This window comes from Grampus griseus (assembly GCF_964374135.1).
Source record: "Grampus griseus genome assembly, chromosome: 7".
Lineage (NCBI taxonomy): Eukaryota > Metazoa > Chordata > Mammalia > Artiodactyla > Delphinidae > Grampus > Grampus griseus.
This window is the reverse complement of record NC_139001.1, coordinates 71825794-71849223: the sequence shown is the minus strand read 5'-3', so window position 1 is coordinate 71849223 and position 23430 is coordinate 71825794. Positions and strand designations below refer to the sequence as shown.

Sequence of the window (23430 nt, the reverse complement as noted above, 5' to 3'; positions counted from 1 at the left end):
GAAGAGGGAACTTGGGGAACCACTGGGAGGGCAGAGAATCAAAAGGGGGCGTGGCCAGGTTTCCCCTGCCCACTCGGACCCCCAGGAACCTGTTGAGATCCAGGGCCTGATCCTCTGCCCACCTAGGCTCCCTCCAGCTGCACGGGTCTTGAGGGAATGGGAGGGAGGGAAGGGGGAGCAAAAGTAAAGGCCGGACCTCCGGGACCCCTGAGGGGCAGCTGGGGGAGGGGAGGAGTTCCTACACCCAGCAGGACCCACCCACGGTTAGGGGTCCAGCAGCAACGGGGGAGACACTGGGGGAGATGGTACGGCAGGGCGTAAAGGAACAGAAGGGAAAGGGGCCAGTGCTTTCCCTGTCCACTCAGGCACGGGGAAGCCTGTTGGGCTCCCAGGCCTAATCCTCTGCCCTCGGAGCCTCCCTCCTGCTGTGCAGAGCCCAAGCCCCGCCCCTACACCCCCACCCAGGGCCCCACCTCTACACTCGGAGACCCCCTCCAATGAGCTGGGCCTACACCCCACCCACACAGCCTCACTCAGGGCCCTACCTGCAAACTCCAGAACTCCACACTCCAGAGGGCCCCCTCAGGTCTTGATGCCTCTCCCATTCCGGGCAGGGCCTAAGTAGAGGCCCCACCCCACACTTGAATGTCCCCCCCTACCCCGTCCCCCCCAGGCCCCGCCCCAGGCTCAAACGTCACACCCCCACCTGCCTAGGTCTCACCCCACCCTAAACCCCACCCCTGCCTAAGTTCCACCACTGCCAAAACTCCACCCCCACAGTCAAGGTTTTTTCTTTCTTTTCGCCTTTTTTAGATTGGAGTTCTGTTTTACCTTGTGGATTCACTGTTGTTGACTCTTCTACGTTTTTATTTTTCCTAATAAACCTTTTATTTTTCTAATTCTACTTTATTCTTTACACTTTGTTATTGCTCTCTCCTTTTGGCTTGTTCTCCCACACACACTGTTTTCTTTTGTGGTTTTATTTTACCTTGCTGCAGTTGTTTCAATTATAGTTTTAATTTTCCTAATACATTTTTCATCTTTCTAATTTTATTTTATTATTCTTTGATATTTTACTGCTCCTTTCTTCTTTTTTTCTTTCTTCCCCCCACTTTTTTTTTTTTTTAACCATGCCATGAAGCTTGTGGGATTTTGGTTCCCAGGCCGGAGGTCAGGCCCAAGCTCCTGTGCTGGGAGTTCCGAGTCCAAACTGATGGACTAACAGAGAACCTCAGACCCCAGGGAATATCAATCAGAGTGAGGCCTCCCAGAAGTCCTCAGCTCAGCACCAAGACCCAGCTCTATCCAACTGTCTGCAACCTCCAATGCTGGACGTCTCAGGCCAAACAACCAGTAAGACAGGAATATAGCACCATCCATCAAAAAAAAAAAAAAAGAAACTAGAAAAAAATATGTTACAGACAAAGGAGCAAGGTAAAAACCTACACCACCAAATAAATGAAGACAAAATAGGGAACCTACCTGAAAAAGAATTAGGAGTAATGACAGTAAAGATGATCGAAAATCTCAGAAACAGAATGGAGAAAATACAAGAAACATTTAACAGGATCTAGAAGAACTAAAGAGCAAACAAACAGTGATGAGCAACACAATTACTGAAATTAAACATACTCTAGAAGGAATCAATAACAGAATAACTGAGGCAGAAGAACGAATAAGTGAGCTGGAAGATAAAATGGTGGAAATAACTGCCAGGGAGCAGAATAAAGAAAAAGGAATGAAAAGAACTGAGGACAGTCTGAGAGACCTCTGGGACAACATTAAACGCACCAACATTCGAATTACAGGGGTCCCAGAAGAAGAAGACAATAAGAAAGGTCTGAGAAAATATCTGAAGACATTATACTTGAAAACTTTCCTAACATGGGAAAGGAAGTAGTCGATCAAGTCCAGGAAGCACAGAGAGTCCCATACAGAATAAACCCAAGGAGAAACACACCGAGACACATATTAATCAAACTATCAAAAATTAAATACAAAGAAAAAATATTAAAAGCAGCAAGGGAAAAGCAACAAATAACATAAAAGGGACTCCCCATAAGGTTAACAGCTGATATTTCAGCAGACACTCTGCAAGCCAAAACAGAGCGGCAGGACATATTTAGTGATGAAACGGAAAAACCTTCAACCAAGATTGCCCAGCAAGGATCTCATTCATACTTGATGGGGAAATTAAAACCTTTACAGACAAGCAAAAGCTATGAGAATTGAGCACTACAAACCAGCTTTACAACAAATGCTAAAGGAACTTCTCTAGGCAGGAAACACAAGAGAAGGAAAAGACCTACAATAACAAACCCAAAACAATTAAGAAAATGGTAATAAGAACATACATACTGATAATTACCTTAAATGTAAATGGATTAAATGCTCCAACCAAAAGACACAGACTGGTTGAACGGATACAAAAACAAGACCTGTACATATGCTGTCTACAAGTGACCCACTTCAGACCTAGGGACACACAGAGACTGAAAGTGAGGGGATGGAAAAGATAGTCCATGAAAATAGAAATGGAAATTAAAAGAAAGCTGGAGTAGCAATTCCCATATCAGACAAAACAGACTTTAAAAGAAAGACTACTGCAAGAGACAAAGAAGGACACTACATGATGATCAAGAGATCAATGCAAGAAGAAGATATAATAATTGTAAAAATTTATGCACCCAACAGAGGAACACCTCAATACATAAGGCAAATGCTAACAGCCATAAAAGGGGAAATCGACAGTAACACAATCATAGTAGGGGACTTTAACACCCCACTTTCAACAGTGGACAGATCAACCAAAATGAAAATAAATAAGGACACACAAGCTTTAAATGACACATTAAACAAGATGGACATAATTGATATTTACAGGACATTCCATCCAAAAACAACACAATACACTTTCTTCTCAAGTGCTCATGGAACATTCTCAGGACAGATCATATCTTGGGTCACAAATCAAGCCTTGGTAAATTTAAGAAATTGAAATTGTATAAAGTATCTTTTCCTACCACAACTCTATGAGACTAGATAGCAACTACAGGGGAAAAGCTGTAAAAATTACAAACATATGGAGGCTAAACAATACACTACTAAATAACCAAGAAGTCACTAAAGAAATCAAAGAGGAAATCAAAAAATACCTAGCAACAAATGACAATGAAAACACGACAACCCAAAACCTATGGGATGCAGCAAGGGCAGTTCTAACAGGGAAGTTTATAGCAATACAATCCTACATCAAGAAATAAGAAACATCTCAAATAAACACCCTAACCTTACACCTAAAGCAATTAGAGAAAGAAGAACAAAAAAACCCCAAAATTTAGCAGAAGGAAAGAAATCACAAAGATCAGATCAGAAAGAAATGAAGGAAACACTAGCAAAGATCAATAAAACTAGAAGCTGGTTCTTTGAGAAGATAAACAAAATTGATAAACCATTAGCCAGACGCATCAAGAAAAAAAGGGAGAGGACTCAAATCAACAGAATTAGAAATGAAAAAGGGGAAGTAACAACTGACACTGCAGAAATACCAAGGATCATGATAGATTAATAGATTACTACAAGCAACTATGCGACAATGAAATGGACAACCTGGAAGAAATGGACAAATTCTTAGGAAAGCACAACCTTCCCAGACTGAGCCAGGAAGAAACTGAAAATATAAACAGACCCATCACAAGCACTGAAATTGAAACTGTGATTAAAAATCTTCCAACAAACAAAAGCCCAGTAGTAGATGGCTTCACAGGTGAATTCTATCAAACATTTAGAGAAGAGCTAACACATATCCTTCTCAAACTCCTCCAAAATATAGCAGAGGGAGGAACACTCCCAAACTCATTCTACCATGAGAATGAGAGGCCACCATCACCCTGATACCAAAACCAGACAAAAATACTACAAAAACAGAAAATTACAGACCAGTATCACTGATGAATATAGATGCAAAAATCTTCAACAAAATACTAGCAAACAGAATCCAACAGCACATTAAAAGGATCATACACCATGATCAAGTGGGGTTTATCCCAGGAATGCAAGGATTCCTCAATATAAGCAAATCAATCAATGTGATACACCATATTAACAAATTGAAGAATAAAAACCATATGATCATCTCCATAGATGCAGAAAAAGCTTTTGACAAAATTCAATACCCATTTATGATAAAAACTCTCCAGAAAGTGGGCATAGAGGGAACTTACTTCAATATAATAAAAGCCATATATGACAAACCCACAGCAAACATCATTCTCAATGGTGAAAAACTGAAAGCATTTCCTCTAAGATCAGGAACAAGACAAGGATATCCACTCTCACCACTATTATTCAACATAGTTTTGGAAGTCCTAGCCACAGAGATCAGAGAAGAAAAAGAAATAAAAGGAATACAAATTGGAAAAGAAGAAGTAAAACTGTCACTGATTGCAGATGACATGATACTACATATAGAGTCCTAAAGATGCCACCAGAAAACTACTAGAGCTAATCAATGAATTTGGTAAAGTTGCAGGATACAAAATTAATGCACAGAAATCTCTTGCATTCCTATACACTAATGATGAAAAATTTGAAAGAGAAATTAAGGAAACACTCCCATTTACCACTGCAACAAAAAGAATAAAATACCTAGGAATAAACCGACCAAGGGAGACAAAAGAACTGTATGCAGAGAACTGTAAGCCACCGATGAAAGAAATTAAAGGTGTTACCAACAAATGGAGAGATATACCATGTTCTTGGATTGGAAGAACCAATATTGTGAAAATGACTATACTACACAAAGCAATCTACAGATGCAACGCAATCCCTATCAAATTACCAATGGCATTTTTTTACAGAACTAGAACAAAAAATCTTAAAATTTGTATGGAGACACAAAAGACCCCGAATAGCCAAAGCAGTCTTGAGGAAAAAAAACGGAGCTGGAGGAATCAGACTCCCTGACTTCAGACTATACTACAAAGTTACAGTAATGAAGACTATGGTACTGGCACAAAAACAGAAATATAGATCAATGGAACAGGATAGAAAGCCCAGAGATAAACCCATGCACATATGGTCAACTAATCTATGACAAAGGAGGCAAGGAAAAATAACGGAGAAAAGACAGTCTCTTCAACAAGTGGTGCTGGTAAAACTGGACAGCTACATGTAAAAGAATGAAATTAGAACAATCCCTAACACCATTCACAAAAATAAACTCAAAATGGATTCGAGACCTAAATGTAAGACCGGACACTATAAAACTCTTAGAGGAAAACATAGGAAGAACACTCTTTGACATAAATCACAGCAAGATCTTTTTTGACCCACCTCCTAGAGTAATGGAAATAAAAACAAAAATAAATGAATGGGACCTAATGAAACTTAAAAGCCTCTGCAAAGCAAAGGAAACGACAAACGAGATGAAAAGACAACCCTCAGAATGGGAGAAAATATTTGTAAATTAATCAATGGACAAAGGATTAATCTGCAAAATATATGAACAGCTCATGCAGCTCAATATCAAAAAAAAACAAACAACCCAATCCAAAAATGGGCAGAAGACCTAAATAGACATTTCTCCAAAGAAGACATACAGATGGCCAAGAAGCACATGAAAAGCTGCTCAACATCACTAATTATTAGAGAAATGCAAATCAAAACTACAATGAGGTATCACCTTACACCAGTCAGAATGGCCATCATCAAAAAGTCTACAAACAAGAAATGCTAAAGAGGGTGTGGAGAAAAGGGAACCCTCTTGCACTGTTGCAGGGGAATGTAAATTGATACAGCCACTGTGGAAAACAGTATGGAGGTTCCTTAAAAAACTAAAAACAGAACTACCATATGACCCAGCAATCCCACTACTGGGCATATACCCTGAGAAAACCATAATTCAAAAGGACACATGTACCCCAAAGTTCACTGCAGCACTATTTACAACAGCCAGGACACAAAAACAACCTAAATGTCCAAAGACAGATGAATGGGTAAAGAAGATGTGGTACATGTATACAATGGAATATTATTCAGCCATACAAAGGAACGAAATTGGTCATTTGTAGAGATGTGGATGGATCTAGAGACTGTCATACAGAGTGAAGTAAGCCAGAAAGAGAAAAACAAATATCGTATATTAACGCATATATGTGGAATCTAGAAAAATGGTACAGATGAACCTACTTGTAGGGCAGCAACAGAGATGTAGGTACAGAAACGGACATGTGGACGCAGAGGGGGAACAGGAGGGTTGGATGAACTGGGAGATTAGGTTTGACATAAATACACTACCAGGTGTTAAACAGATAGCTAGTGGGAACCTGCTGTATAGCACAGGGAGCTCAGCTTGGTGCTTTGTGATGACCTAGGTAGATGGGATAGGGGGTGGGGAGGGGGAGGTCCAAGAGGGAAGAGATATATGTATACATATAGCTGACTCACTTCACTGTATAGCAGAAACTAACAGAATATTGTAAAGCAATTATACTCCAATTAAAAAACAAAAAGAATCACTAATTATTAGAGAAATGTAAATCAAAACTACAATGAGGTTATCACCTCACACCAGTTAGAATGGGCATCATCAGAAAATCTACGAACACCAAATGCTTAAGAGGGTGTGGAGAAAAGGGAACCCTCTTGCACTGTTGGTGGGAATGTAAATTGATAACAGCCACTGCGGAGAAGAGTACGGAGGTTCCTTAAAAAACTAAAAATAGAACTACTATATGACCCAGCAATCCCACTACTGGGCATATACCCAGAGAAAACCATAATTCAAAAAGACACATGCACCCCAATGTTCACTGCAGCACTATTTACAATAGCCAGGTCATGGAAGCAACTTAAATGCCCATCAACAGACAAATTAAAGAAAAGGTAGTACATATATACAATGGAATATTACTCGGCCATAAAAAGGAATGAAACTGGGTTATTTGTAGAGATGTGGATGGCTCTGGAGACAGTCATACAGGGTGAAGTAAGTCAGAAAGAGAAAAACAAATATAGTATATTAACGCATATATGTGGAACCTAGAAAAATGGTACAGATGAACTGGTTTGCAGGGCAGAAATTGAGACACAGATGTAGACAACAAACGTATGAACACCAAGGGGGGAAAGTGGTAGAGGGCGGGTGGTGGTGGGATGAATTGGGAGATTGGGATTGACATGTATACACTAATATGTATAAAATAGATAATAAGAACCTGCTGTATAAGAAAATAAATAAAATTCAAAATTTCAAAATAAAATACAAAAGAGAGAATAAGTCATAAAGTTTACAGTAAGAAGGTATTATGTGCATTTAATTGGAATCCCCGAATTAGAGAAAGAAAAGGACAGAGGCAATATTGGAAGAGATAATAAATGAGAATTTCCCCCCAAACTGATGAAATTTCATTCTACATCTTTAAGAAGTTCAGTAAATTCCAAGCAAACCAAATAATAAGAAACCCAATACTAGATACATCAAAGTAAATGTGCAGAAAACTCAAAATGTGTGAGAAGCCAGTGAAAAAAATATAAATTATATCCAAAAAAAGCAACAGTCATAATAAAACTGACTTCTCTGTAGCAATACACAAAAATAATATGGCCTAAGTTGTATTTATTCCAACAAAAGATCAGTTAACATGTGTAAAGCAGATTTATAAAAATCAGTATAATTTATGACAGTTATAGAATAAAAAAGAAAAAGCATATGCTCATTTCAAAAGATGCATGAAAAATCATTTGATAAACTATAACACCTATTCATGAAAAAAATTCTTACAAACTATATAGAAGGAACAGAAGAGTTAATAAAGCTTATCTCCCAAAATCTACAGTGATCACACTTAAAAATGAAAGCGTTCCCTTTGCAGTTAGGTCAGACAAGGTTGGCTATTTTCACTATTTCCATTATCCTGGTAGCCAGTTAGCCAGTTCAGTAAGGCACAGGAGATACCAAAGGTATAAGGATTAGAAAGGAAGAGACAAAAGCCATAATTAACATATGATATGATTTTATACGTAAAAAATCCAAAATTAGAATCTTAACAGATAAATCCAGTCTTTCCATATATATTTCCCTATATTAGCCACATCTTTTATAATAGCAACAAAATAATTAAGTGCCTAGAATAAACCTAATAAAAGATGAGGAGGACCTCCACAAGGATGACAAATAAACTGTATTCTATTGAGAGACATTATATTGAGAGAAATCAAAAGACAAATAAATGGAAACATACACCATATTCATGGGTTGGAGACTCAACATCATAAAGATGTCAATTCTCCCCAAATTTATCAGACTCAATACAATCCCAGTCAAAATCTAAACAGGTTTGTGTGGGTAGAGGGAGGAACTGGAGACAATCTGACAAGCTAACTCTAAAATTTACATGGAAGTGTCAAAAGCCAGGAACAGCCAAGTTATAAAGGCTCAGAAAGATATCAGAGCAAGGATAAACAGAAAAACAGAACAGAGTAACAGGCTGAGAAGACCCACACATATATGATCAGTGATTTCTGACAAGGTGGCATATGAAAATGGTGAAGAAGAGATTATCTTTTCACCTTACAGTACTGAGACAACTGGACATCCATGTGGAAAGAAATGAAACTGGATTCCTATCACATATTATATACATCAGATGTGTTCAACCACTAGGAAAACAAACGTAATGTTGAGTAAAGGAAGCCAGACACAAAATAATTCATAATGTATGATTTCTTTTAAATCAATTTAAAAGGAAAAAGCAATGTTGCATATGACCTGAGGTACTGTCACCAGAAAGGGGCACTTGGAAGGGGAGGACTTCTAGAGGAAAACCAGCAATGGTCTATTTCCTGACCTGAGCAGCGGTTACAAGTTTGCATCACAATGATTTATCAACCTATTCTCTTATGTTTTATGTACTTTTCTGTAAGTCTACTCTATTTCATACCAAAATGGTTTAAGGAAATTAAACTAAGTAACTTACCCTGAAACTAACATCTGCCCATCGTGAGAAAAAGCACAAGTCAGAACAGGAGCACAGTGCCCACTCAGTATACTTTTATATTTTAATTCAAAACCTGCAAACAACAAGGTGAGAAAAATTAGCAAGCTGACTGTGCTTAGAATTTATTTTTAAGTAAAAACTATTTCATTTATTTGTTCAATAAAATCTTTGAGTGCCTAAAAGACACAAAAATGAAAAAAAAATTGTCATGCAACTCAAGTGAGTAAGTGGTTTCAAAAGTTCAGCAATGGGTAAAGAAAATGGTGGGGTTAGCAAAGGCTAGATGGGGGGTTATAATCATCAAATTATTTTTAAATTAAAAAATTCTAAACTATTAAATATATAAAATTTTCAACTAATTGAAATTTTAAACTATACTTCAATCTTGTTATCTTAAAAAATACACACACACCACATACCAACTGCCCAAACGCCTAAAAGAATCAAATACCTGTAGTTTTAAATATCTGATATTAAGAAAATATTTTCTGATTCCATAAATTAAAAATAATAGTAATGTAACATCTTATAATTCCAATATATCCTATAAAACTCCTACAAGTATGGTAACACTAAAATTCTTTTTATGCTTTCTATAATTACTGAAAAGGAATATCGTAACTCTTTTAAAGGTAAGCTGAGGGAATTCAATGTATTTTAGTGACAACATATAAAAACAATCACTAAGAAGTTGGCCTGGCAAGACAAGGAAATAAGTGAAATCTGTAATTTTCTCGCACCTAATAAGAACTTTTTCGAAGTGTTAATGGCTCTTAAGATATAAAGCATTTAACTAAACAAAAAGGTCATTAGAGCAGGTAAAAGTTTCAACAAATAAAAAATATATATTTCCCTTTATTATTAAGTATTTTATTTCTATCCAAAATAGAAAAAATATGTTTTTACATGGGACAGCAGATATAGGCATTCAAGGCACTGATCAATACTTAGGCATATACAGATCAATAAGTAGGCACAATCAATCAAACAAAGCAAAAATGTTAAGATGCAAACTAAATGAAGATTTAATAAACCTGCAACAGGATCCTAAGAATCTATTACATTCTCAAGTATAAGATCCATTTGTCTATCTATTCCTCTCTACAAATAAGCATTAAAATTAGGTGCAGGGGCTTCCCTGGTGGCGCAGTGGTTGAGAGTCCGCCTGCCGATGCAGGGGACACGGTTTCGTGCCCCGGTCCGGGAAGATCCCACATGCCGCGGAGCGGCTGGACCCGTGAGCCATGGCCACTGAGCCTGCGCGTCCGGAGCCTGTGCTCCGCAGCGGGAGAGGCCACAGCAGTGAGAGGTCCGCCAAAAGGTGCAAATAATGCTAAACGCTTTATTGAAAGGCTTTAACTGCACATGTTTATATACTGTTATATATGTTTTTTAAAGAGCCAGTGTAAAAACACATTTTCCAGACAACGTATGAAAAGTTTTGCTTTCGAATTATTAAAGATATGTTGTATTTAGAACATCCACATACATGACTATATTTATGGTTTCTTATAAGAATTTCACCTTGAAAACAGAAGGAAGAGGTAGGATAGACCAGAGAAGTAATAGAACTCTTATCTTTACCAGCATGTCACGGAATACATTAAAAAATTACTGAATGTAACCTAACAGACAATAAAGTAACTAAATTTCCTCAAAAAAAAATGTATTTATTACTTTGTAATAGCAGACCCTTCTCTATACACTAGCATAATGACAAAGATTCTCTCCCTGACCGAACTCTACCCAGGCTCTTCTGAGATGCCTCTTGGACTAGGCCTTGACCTTGGCCTACAAAGACTTTAACACAGTTTCTAAGAGTTCAAGGTTGCATCCCTAGGATGACCCTACCCCCCTTATAAAGTGCCTGCCTGGGAAAACTCAGGGCTGCCAAAAGAATTTACGTTTATTCCAGCCAACACCTGGAGATAGAGCTCCTGTCTCCCCGGCTCTGTGAGAGGGGAGGAGCCTAGCTTCCATAAGTGCCAGTTACAAACTCACATGCGTTTCACATGGACAAATTCCTCACTTCTTGCTTTTTGTAATTTTTTCACTTCCTGGATGCTACGGAGCCCCCATTTACCCCTGCTTTATTCCCTCATTCTCCCTTTAAAATACACAGTCACCTCTGCATAAACTGAAGTTAAGCTCAGTTCATGCTGGACACTTGCAATAGTATATTACTGATTAAAATCTATTGCAATAGTATATTAAAATCCTTCCTTACCGCTTTAACTAGTGTTCAGCTTTGTTTATCTCTGGCAATAATTTTATAAACAATGAAATATAACTCATGATTTAGCTAAAGCTTATTAGGTAACAAATAATAAAATAAGAATATTTTTGGGCATCTGAAGCAAGATGGCCAACTGACCATATAATTTCAGAGTTCCCATTAAAATGATAATGAAGGAATTAATAAAGATATAAATTCACATCAATGAAGAGAAGGGGAAGGGGGGCATCAGGAAATGAGAAACTGAAACCAATTTTGGAAAAGCAGATGCAAATTAATTGACGAGATTATATATAGAGAACAGCTTGGGGTGTAAAATGAGGGGGCTACAGCAAAGAAGTAAGCTAGTCTTCCCTAGAAAACCCCAAAAGACTTAGGACTATTAACAGAAAACCCCAAAAGACAACTATTAAAAGCCAAGGAAAAAGAAAGTCAGAGATACAGACCTGAAAACAGAAGAATTAACTTTAAGTCTGTTTATAAAACAATATCTACCTCCCATCCCTCCCTGACCCCACCCATAGTATGCTGCATGAAAGCTAGATGCTTCTCCCCAGGATGAAGGAAAACAATGACTGCCTGGGGAGCTCGAGGGCAGCTCCAGGGCAACACAGACACCCACATTCTCTAAATCTCCAACCCTTCCGCAATAAGGGCCAACAGTCCACCTTCTTATCCTAAAGAGAAGCCAGCAAATACAAACAACCACCATGTGCCCAGAGCTTTTAAACTTCTTCTTGTTCTTTAATTCTTGAAAGTAAATGGAATACTAAGGATCATCAGGCATTTGAAGAAGGTCATCATATGAAAGAGAAAGATCAGGGTAAACAAAAAAGGGCCCAAACAAAGTTCATTAGGAAACAGAAGGGAACTTAAAGCCAAAACAAAAAGCCTCTAATCGGTATCCTGAGAGTTTAGAGAGGATCTTGCATTAAATGGAGGACAGTAGGAAAAAGAAACAAAAAAGATAAGCATTTGGAAATTGAAAATATTATTGATGGGATTAAAAAATTCAAAAAAGGTTAAAAGATAGAGCTAAGGAATTTTTTCCTAAGATAGAAAAAATGATAAAGAGATAAATGTGGGGGAAAAATAGACACAGGGAATCAAGTCAGGAGGTCCAACACTCAACTAATGGGAGTTATAAAAAGAGAAGTAGAGAAGAATTAGAATAAATGAATACTGTATACCAAAAATGAAAGACATAAGTTTCCTGACTGACTGACGAGTCACCTGAAAGAATAGTACAATGCATGGGGGAAAGACCCACACATGCTCAAAAAACAGTAACTACAATGAACAAATTTAAAATGTGGTGGTACATTTCTCCCAAGAAGATATACAGATTGCCAACAAATACATGAAAGGATGCTCAACATCACTAATCACTGGAGAAATGCAAATCAAAACTACAATGAGGTATCACCTCACACCGGTCAGAATGGCCATCATCAAAAAATCTACAAACAATAAATGCTAAAGAGGGTGTGGAGAAAAGGGAACCCTCTTGCACTGCTGGAGGGAATGTAAATTGATACAGCCACTATGGAGAACAGTAGGGAGGTTCCTTAAAAAACTAAAAATAGAACTACCATACAACCCAGCAATCCCACTACTGGGCACATACCCTGAGAAAACCATAATTCAAAAAGAGTCATGTACCACAATGTTCACTGCAGTGCTATTTACAATAGGCAGGACATGGAAGCAACCTAAGTGTCCATCTACAGATGAATGGGTAAAGAAGATGTGGCACATGTATATAATGGAATATTACTCACCCATAAAGAAACGAAATTGAGTTATTTGTAGTGAGGTGGATGGACCTGGAGTCTGTCATACAGAGTGAAGTAAGTCAGAAAGAGAAAAACAAATACCGTATGCTAACACATATATATGGAATCTAAAAAAAACAAAAAAATGGTTCTGAAGAACCTAGGGGCAGGACAGGAATAAAGACACAGACATAGAAAATGGACTTGAGGACACGGGGAGGGGGGAGGGCAACCTGAGATGAAGCGAGAGAGTGGTATTGACATATATACACTAGAAAATGTAAAACAGATAGCTAGTGGGAAGCAGTCGCATAGCACAGGGAGATCAGCTCGGTGTTTTGTGACCACATAGAGGGGTGGGATAGGAAAGGTGGGAGGGAGATGCAAGAGGGAGGGGTTATGGGGATATATGTATACATATAGCTGATTCACTTTGTTATACAGCAGCAACTAACACAACAATGTAAAGCAATGATACCTCAATAAAGATGTTAATAAATAAATAAATAAATAAATAAAATGTGGTGGTGTAAACAGGATTTAGAGAAACTTTGAAAACCATCAAAAAAATTGAAAACAGAAAAAGGAGGAATGTGTGAGCAGGAATGTGTGTAGTGGTAGTGGTGAGGTCATAATCAGTAGCGTGCATATAATTTCTAAATCATGTATATGTATCACTTTGACTAAAAGTTCTTAAAATATATTTTTATAATCACTTTTAGATATCCAGAGTTCTTTAGTGAAAAAGATTAAGTAAAATATAAATTTTACCTGAATCACAAAAAATCATTTTAGAGAACTACTAGTTGAATACATACCTAAGGTATGGGTAAAGGAAATAACCCAAATTTTGATCTGGCAATCCTGACCACATGATGCCAGTCGAAAGAATTGAAGACCTTGTTCTCCACCTAAAAATATAAATTTGTTACAAATAAATACACAAGAATTGTTAAAACATTTAAACCAAAAATTTTCAATTTCTTAACTCAGATCTGTTAATTCTATTCATTTAACCCACATTCACAGGCAATATTAATTATATTAATTAATTTATACCATATAACGAAATGTCGGTTAAAGAATTTCTTTTAAGCAAGGTACTTCAAAGGATTATGACTTTAGCCCCTGAAGTTGCGACAACAAAATACCTTTTTATTTCCCTTCCACTAAGGATATAATTCAATGTTGCAAGGGCCAATATTGAGCCACGAAGCCTAGGGCACCCTCCAACCCAATTTTAGAGTCTATGAGGTTAGCATTGATGGAAAAAATTAGGAAGAAAAGTCAGTTATGAGATGAGTGTTAAATGCTTAATTGCTCCCAACTTAACTTTTTTAGGATATGTTCACTTAAAAACTTAGTCTTAATTCACATGGAATGAGACTGTTTCCCCATTTGATTTAATCAAGACAAAGACTAGAATTACGTAAATCCAAAACAACATCAATTCAGTCTAATAGATTTGGTGGAAAATATTACACAAATCAGGGAAAGTAATCAGTTAAATTTGGTGTTACAAAAAAACCGCTAGTTATGCTTACTTAGATACTTTCAGTGTATCTTTATCTACCCACTAGATAAGTTCCTAAATATTGTGGGTAATGTAAATATTGGTATCACCAACTCAATTTTATATGAATTCCACCTAATATCACAGGTCAAAGGAAATGTCAGCACTCATATGCAGTAAGACACAATTAAGAAACCTACTACCCATCTTAAGATTGCACTCCTGGACTTCCCTGGTGGCACAGTGGTTAGGAATCCGCCTGCTAATGCAGGGGACACGGGTTCGAGCCCTGGTCCAGGAAAATCCCACATGCCGCGAAGCAACTAAGCCCGTGAGCCACAACTACTGAGCCTGCATGCCACAACTACTGAAGCCTGCGTGCCTAGAGGCCGTGCTCAGCAACAAGAGAAGCTAACACAGTGAGAAGCCCGTGCACTGCAACAAAGAGTAGCCCCCGCTCACCGCAACTAGAGAAAGCTTGTGTGCAGCAACAAAGGCCCAACGCGGCCAAAATAAATAAATTAAATAAATTAAAAAAAAAAAAGATTGCACTCCTGTTTTGTAAATATTTAGTATATGGTATTTAATTTATACACCTGGGTATGTAAAATAAATGCTTCCTATGGACTCCCTCTGTTTTGTTGAAAGCACATATACTTTATTAACATAAAACAAATTAAAATTTCTTTTTCACTGAAAGTTTTTCTAACAGCATGGGACTTCCACATTTCAACAGCATTTTTGTTTTTGTAGCACAGGTTCAGCCAAACAGCATCCTTTCTCAGAGATCTTGATGGATGTAAGCAATTCCTAATAATCATTAAATCTTCTTAAGGCAAAACAGTTTACCCAAAAATGGCTGAGAGTAAAATATTTAAGTACTAGACTCAGTTAAGAGAACTTTTTTTCCTATTGTTTCTAGACTAAATAAGATCCTTAAGTTAATTCAGAAGTTTCTTTCAGTAGTAAGAATTCATCTAGGACAATGTAAAATTATAAAGCTTAAAATATGCCTATCCTTGAGATCCAAATATAATATTTAAAAATAAACTTTTCTTCAGGAAAAATATTTAAATTGTAATAATAATCTAATCCAAACTGTCTTTTCACTTAAAAACTGGAGAGAATTGAACATTCATCCTCCAGCACAAACGGTATTATTTTTCCTTATTTGAGCAAAATGTCACAAAGACAGAAGATTCAATATGTCATAAGTATTTACATATATTAACAAATACCAAATTAAACAATAACAAGTTAAAAATTACATACTTTGTCTTTTAAGAAAATACATAGTTACCACAAATTCCTATAATAATCATTTATTGGTTTATATGCTTTAAAGCATATATTGATCTGTTTCAGGGAATTTACACATAAGGTTAATATCTATTTTAACAGAAATTGAACTAAAGAAAGTACAGAAGGGACATATTAGAAGTATATTGAAAAATATACTCTACAGGCAGGGTAGGGATGTGAGTATTAAACTTATTTTAGAATCTCACCAAATTTTCTGCCTTGTTTAGTGAAACTTTCCAGGACCCATGAACTGCAACCCCTCTAAAGATAGAACAAGGATGTCCTTAGTTTTACTCTAATATCACTATAAAAATGGTATTTTAATTGAAAATCTTTTTTTCAGGTAACTTAGAATCAAAAAGGAAACCTAAATCTCCCTATGTTTATATAACTCATTAAAGATTCACTGAGTGCCTGTAAGATTTTGGAGAAGGTCTCACAGAATGGAAGAAATGGTTCTTGTCTGTTGCAAGCTGGTCTTCTTAGAATAAAACAGCATAAAACAATATATTAAAAGAATAAATTATCGTAAGTAAATTAGGTAGGGAGTTTAATATAAAAATGGGTTCATGAAAAGAAAATCTGTTAATCTGCTATATGATACTAAAAGGCTAAGAAAACAAAAACAAGAAATTTCAGCAAATCAATCTTATTCATCAGTCTGCATTTCAAGGCCTATTATATTCCAAGCACTGTAAATAAAACAGACCCAGGCCCTGCCCTATGGAGCTTACAATCTAACAGGAAAAACACCATTAAACACAATCCATATAAACAACTATATAATTAAAGCCTGTGATACTTCACTAAGTCCTATTTTAAAAGAAAAATAAAGCGTGCAAATAAAGACTGTATCAAAATACTTTAGACTGTGTGCAGGAGGTAAGAGAAGGGGTAACTCACCTGAAGTGATTTTTTTTTTTTTTTACCTGAAAGCTAAAGGATGACTAATAGTGAACCAGGTGAAGGGTCCACATGTAAAACCCTTGGAAAAATCTTAAAAGAGACATTCAAGGAATGAAAGGCCAGTGTGGCAAGAGAATGCATGAAGCCAAGTGTGATTTGGGATGAGGCAGGGAAACAGAATATGAAGGTTCTTACAGGCTTTGTGTTTGGGATTTGGTATGTTATCTTACCTTAATCATATTTTAATATGCCATTGATGGTTTTGAAATAGGGGAGTGCCAAAGCCATCCTGCTACTGGACCTGAGCTGTCCAATAAGGTGTAACTCGCCACACATGGCTACTGAACAGTTGAAGTGTGACTACTACAAATTGAGATGTGACATAATACGCACACTAGATTTCGAAGACTTCACACCAAAATATAGTAAAATATCTTACTGATATTTTACTATCAATTATTGAAATAATATTTTAGATATATAGGGTAAAATATGTTAAAATTAATTTCACCTACTACTAGAAAATTTTAAATTTGCATACGTAGCTCACATTATATTGCTATGGGCCAGCACCGGTCTGGCAATAAGACTGGAGCAGCCAAAAGCAGAGCTTCATCCTAACACAGAAGATGAAAATAAAAGAAGACAACTTCCCAATTCACTGTATTTATTTAAAACCAAGAGTCTATATTCAGGAGTTTTTGTTTCTTCTTTTTCTGAAAACTAATTGTATTGTCAAATGCTTTATAAATTTATGTTTCGAAAGATTAAATTAGTAAACGGAAAATGAAACCTGTTTCCAATTTTTACACTTCACATTTCTATTTGAATATCAATAGACAATGTTTCAAAAATCACAGTAAAACCAACAGGGTTAAGGCCTCTACATTACCGGACTCAAGGAATCCAGATCTGCTGCACCAAGTTGAGTCAGCCCCTACATATTTTCCCAAAGATCCTGATTTTCCCTAAAAAATATTTGTGATTTCATTTTGATCAAAAAAGATAAAGGAGAAGGATGATTCCTTGAAAGGAATGAATTAAAAGGGCTTGTTGTTTTACTAATGATGAAGTGAAAATAAGTAAAAGAATGAAAAGTCACATACAAATTGCAAATGGGAATTACTAGTGCTTACAAGAGTAAAATAACTAACCAGAAACTGGCTGTGAAGAAAAATCGCAGCAGGTCATTCCAAGATCATGTGCTTTTTCACTATGCAGACACCTCATTTTATCATCCCACACTGTTAAATCTCCACACGAGGAGCCAGTGACAAAGAAGTTTCCATTAGGAGAAAATGCACAGGCCACCAAGGAGCCATCCTTAACACTAGCACATCTGAAATAAAAGCAAAAGAAAAGGGAATTTTCATTTCAGAGAATCTTTTACTTGACATTACAATCTCTAACAGTAGCTTGATATACTAAAAAGAGGATAAATGGCTATCACAGAACTAGAGATAAAAGGCAGTAGATGCCTAGAGAAATAAAATATCATTTATGTGCTTGCTAAAGTAAGAGGATCTAAACATTATCTTAACCAAACCAAAGTCGACAATATCTTCATACTTTTCCATATGGCAAGTCAGTAGGAACATGTTAAAATCTACAAAGCTTAACAAAAAAAGCAATAACAACCAACAATATCAACTACAGTCACTTTTTTTTTTTTAAAGATATAACTTTTTGATTGAAAAACATGTTACTGGGGTCAAAAGTACTTTCAACTTTTGTATTAAAATCACCTAGAGGGCTTCCCTGGTGGCGCAGTGGTTGAGAGTCCGCCTGCCGATGCAGGGGACACGGGTTCGTGCCCCGGTCTGGGAAGATCCCACGTGCCGCGGAGTGGCTGGGCCTGTGAGCCACGGCCGCTGGGCCTGCGCGTCTGGAGCCAGTGCTCCGCAACGGGAGAGGCTGCAACAGTGAGAGGCCCGCGTACCGCAAAAAATAAATAAAAAATCACCTAGAAACAACAAACAGCAAAATCACCCAGGAACTTTCATCCCATCTTCAAATACCAATTCTTTATGTAAAGAAAATGCTGTGAACAAGTTAAAATTATCTAGGGAAGATTAGGAAGCACTGGCCTAACAATATTAATTATTTTCTCAATTAGGAAAAACTGGTAAAAACCCAACAATTAGTGCAGTGTCCTAGCCAGTGCTTAAATCTACTGCAGTGTACCATTTTTATATCATTAATTACATACACTAGAGAAATAATGCTAGGGAGGCAGAATTTATCACCCAATAAGTGAAAAAGATTCGTTAGCTGACAGCTGTATTTCATTCACACAAAATAACTTAAAGGCATTTCATTCTTCTTGTGCTTTCTCTTTACTGTTTAACACCACTTAAATCACATCACTTTCTTCAATCCAAAGACCCAAATCTAAATGAGTAACAGTTGTTTACCAGCTACCATTTGTGCTCTGAGTGATGCTGGGGGGTAGGGAGAAAGGAAGGTACATTAAGCTATTTTAATTGGTAACACTTGAAAGTTTACAGTTTTTAATGTACTTAATGTCACGTTAAAATGGTTAAAATGTTTGATGTTACATATATTTCACCACACTATAAATACATACAAGTGCATGGTTTTAATGTTGGTGAGTTGCAACACAACATTACCAGTGTAAATTAATTGATGTATTTTTATCCAAAAGGAGTTTTTTAAGTGATTTTTTCTAAAAAGAAATGATAACACAACACCATGCTGATCACAAGGTTCCTTCTTCTGGGCTTGGTCAGCAAGAATCCTAGTCAGGAAAGAGCTGTGTAGGTGAGATTTACCTACATTACTTTATTATTGAGAACACCTGAGCCACGAGTGACAAAAATAAAGCCTAAAATTACTAAATTTTATTCAAAAGACTATTGTGGGGGTTTTTTTTGGCCGAACTCTTACCCAAAAAATCCATGAAAGTCTAACAAGATTAATCTTATTTTACAAAAGAGAGACTGGAAATTTAAAACACTCAGAGCCAAGCAAATCTACTTCAAGAATCATATGTTTTTATGACCTTCAGAAGATAGGTCAAAATACTTTTCCTTGTGATGTCTAAAAATTATCTGCTTCTTAACGTCATCAAAATATTCTGCCTTTTTTTTTCTTCTTTTTTTTGTGGACCTGTTAATAGGATTAAAAACGGAAAGCCGTTTAAATATTCCTACCTATATAACTTGTATGACTGTGCATTCCACAAAACAACAGTTCCATCAGCTGCCCCTGATACCAAACAAGTGGAGTCTGGGGAAAACCGGCAAACCCTCACGGGGCTACCACTGGGCTGTTCCAACACTGCCAAAGTCTGTCCGTTTTGAGTATCCCATAAGACAGTGGTACCGTCTGTTGAACATGAAGCCAAAATATGTCCTGAAGCGGAGAAACAGCAGCAGTGGACAGCATAGGTGTGAAACTTCAATGGAGAATGTGGCAATTCACTGAAGTCACTCAGGGAGTACAGGCGAATTGTTTTGTCCAAGGAGCAAGTGGCCAAGAGGGAAGAGGACAAGGCACAGCAGTTGACATCATCATCATGATCCGCTAACGTGTGAATTAGTTTCACCATGTTCTTTACTTGAAGTAAAATATCCTGCAATTTTTAGACAGATAAAGGTTACTTCACCCTAGGAATCAAATAAATGCAACTCAAATCAATATAAAAGAGCCAAAATCAATTAACTTGCTCGATGAAAGCTCCTACATTCACATTTTTAAAAGACAATATATTATACCGGGGGTTAGAATAATTTGGAGAGAAATAAAACATTTTAAGACTATAACCTCTGATGACTATCACAATCACCAGTGCTATACCAATAAAATTCCATAACTCCTGAAAAGGAACCTAGTCAAATAACTTCAAACTGATTTGACACTGAACATCCAGAACCTTGGGTATTTATTTCACCTTTGAAGACTTTCCCTTAACTAACTGCTACTCAACACTGCCTCATTCCACATCAGCTAATCTCAGCTTAAAAAGATTTTTCACTACTTAACAAACTCTGCTGCTCCTTCCACAGGACGGAGCCAAGGCTATTGCTCTGCCTTTAAGATGCAAAATTATATAGTTCACTCATAAAAAAGGACCAAAAGGTTTCATTCACAATTTAAGTGGCAGTGTTGAAAGCTATCAATCATGTCATGGTTTGTCATCTTTTCCGACAAAGAATAAAAAGATATAAAAGATTTGAGATGAAGAATCAATGTAATAAATCAAGGAAACCAAAAAGGAAGAGTGGCGAAAAATGGACTTAGCTGGTCTGCACCTAAGAACAAATTTACAAATTTAGAATAAAATCCAAACTCCTCACCAAGACTTACAAAACCCTACATGGTCTGTCTCTTGCTTGCCTACTTCTCAGACCTCAACTCCTTCCACTTTCCCTCACCCTCCCTCTTTCCAGCCTCCCTGGTCAAAAGGATTACACCTAAGATCTTCACAAAGTGGTTTTCTTACGCGTATCCCCTGCTTTGGGGATCTAATTTTACATTTCGATTTCAATTTCAGTGTCCTTCCTCAGAGAGTTTCCCAGTCTGAAGTAGCCCCTCTACAGGCTAGCACATCACCCTATTTTAATCTTCAGTGTAGCAATTACCACCCTCTGACATACTTATTACTTGTCTCCCCTCACTAGAAGGTAAGCACAAACCAACAAAGATCGGGTCTGTTTCGCTCATTTCTGTATCCACAACATGTAAAACGTAAAACAGTATCGGCACCTAATGTGGTCAAATAAATATTTGCTGAATTAACATTTTCCCCCAAATCCAGTTCTAGGCTTTAAACATTATATGTGAATATAATACAAAATGATTGGATAACTAAAAATAAAGCTACTAATACTAAAAAAAAAGAAAAAGAAAAAAAATCTGACAGTGGAAAAATGGTGTAGAACGAGGCAATAATCAGCCCTGAAGGGACAGGCGTAACTTTGAATTGTAAAATTCATAATACCTTGTTCTAGTATTATTTACAGAAATCTTTCCAAATAAATGGAGCGAGCCTTTTCCAACATTTATCTTATCCCAAAAGTTCAGCCTCTTTTTTCAAACAAACTTCAATGAAGTCTAAAAAACCAACCAACCACCAAAAACCCTGGTAGATTACCGCCTAAGGTATTGCACTGGAAACAAACGCCATCAGGAGGTGCTTTCTAGGGAACTCCCAAATCCCAACTGTGCAAGTGCACACGGGTAATTTTCCAAACAAACTTCCTCACCCTTGTGGCGCTCGGCTCTCTTTGCAGTTCGAAGCCCTCGAGTCGCAAGGACAGAGACGCAATCAGCTGAACTCTTTGTTTTGAAACGCGCTCTCAAGTCTACCCCTACCTGGTGTGGTAGTCCACTTAAACCTCAGCCTTCAAGCCAAACACTCAATTTCCGGTCATATCCCGAATCAACTCGCCAGTGTGAACACACGCATACCCATCTAATGCAAGGCAAACCCGAAATGTGCCAAGAATCCTCCAACATAAAGCTCGAGACCTACTCCCACCGCGCCCACGCGGGGACCAAGGATTTGCCCAACTGTGAGAGCCAACCAGGCCCCAGCGGACCCGCGGCAGGAGCGCGGCCGGCGGGGAGCAGGGCCTTCCGGGGCGCGGGGACCGGCGCTCGGGTTGTGGGGGAGGGATGGAAGCCAGCTGGGGCTTTCACGCCCCGCCGGGATGCGCCGCCCGGCTCCCAGACCGAGGCCGCAAAACCGTGCATCGCTCTGGTCAAGGTCTCAGCAGGTCCCTGTCGCGCGCTTAGAACCTGACACGGAGGATTTAGACACCTCGAGCGGGGAAGTTCGGCGGGCTGACCCCAGTCAAGGTCCCCCACCTGCCTCCGCCGCTGTTAAACTGGCCCATGGGCACTGCCCCTTTCACCTCGAAGACCCACGACGGTGGGGATCATTGCTCAGATGCCGGCGAGTGGCGCAGGGCACGTAACGCGCAGGTGAGGCGGGCGAAGCCGACGCCGGCGGACGTCCTAAGCGAAAGGAAAGCCCCGCCCCCCCGGGAGGCGGCCTGCGCCGCGGCGCATGCGCGCCCTTTCGCTTCTCTAATGAAGAGGTTACTAAAACCTGGCTCTAGGATAAAAATGAGTCCGGATTTCCTTTAGTTGAAATTTTTTTCTGGTTGCTGAAGCTGAGGTCTCAAGGTCTAGCGAGTGCCTGAAATGTGATTTTATGCCCCCTTTAACTCTCCAGTTACTACAGCTGAAAGTTTTTGAGCCTCCTTCTTCTGCTGTATTTCTTTATCCTGCTCTGTCTATTCTGTGACCTCCCTGATTGGTCTTTTCTGTTTCGGCCAGCTCTGACCTCAGTGGTTCATGACTCATGCCATCGCCTTTGTGCTCAGGTTACCCAAATCTGTCTTTCCAGGGCAGGCTGCTGGAAAGGATATACTGCTATCACCTGAACCCGATGTGCATTTCTTATAGCGTTTCCGAGCGCCTCCTAAGCTCACGTGGAGCTTACACCGTGGTTTCCACGTGTAATTGATTACGAACTGGTTTTGCCAGTCCCTTTTGAGATTAAAAAATTGACCAGAAAAAAGTTCCTCGGCGTGCTAACACTTACGAACTAAGTGCACGTCACAGTATTGAACCATGTTCAGATTAAAATCAAAGGTACAAAGAGTTTTCTTCAGCGAGGAAACATTTAAAAATTACAAACCTGAGGAAACCAAAGTCACATATTTGAAG

At 38.0% G+C, this 23430-nt stretch overlaps 1 protein-coding gene across 4 annotated transcripts in view; it reads right to left on the bottom strand.

The window, feature by feature from the left end:
• WDSUB1 (WD repeat, sterile alpha motif and U-box domain containing 1) overlaps positions 1 to 22710 on the bottom strand; it is a 76217-nt gene extending 53507 nt beyond the window's left edge. The window contains exons 1-5 of one of the 4 annotated variants that reach the window (XM_082657705.1): positions 22611 to 22710; positions 19905 to 20326; positions 17886 to 18070; positions 13829 to 13921; positions 8979 to 9072 (exon numbers count right to left, since the gene is read on the bottom strand). In XM_082657705.1, the coding sequence (XP_082513831.1) occupies positions 8979 to 9072; positions 13829 to 13921; positions 17886 to 18070; positions 19905 to 20302 (770 nt within the window). In that variant the 5' untranslated portion in view covers positions 20303 to 20326; positions 22611 to 22710. Of the gene's footprint in view, positions 1 to 8978; positions 9073 to 13828; positions 13922 to 17885; positions 18071 to 18476; positions 18561 to 19904; positions 20327 to 22563 lie in introns of those variants that run through there. The other 3 variants (XM_082657703.1, XM_082657704.1, XM_082657706.1) reach the window with 3 other exon arrangements.
• Positions 22711 to 23430: the final 720 nt, after the last annotated feature.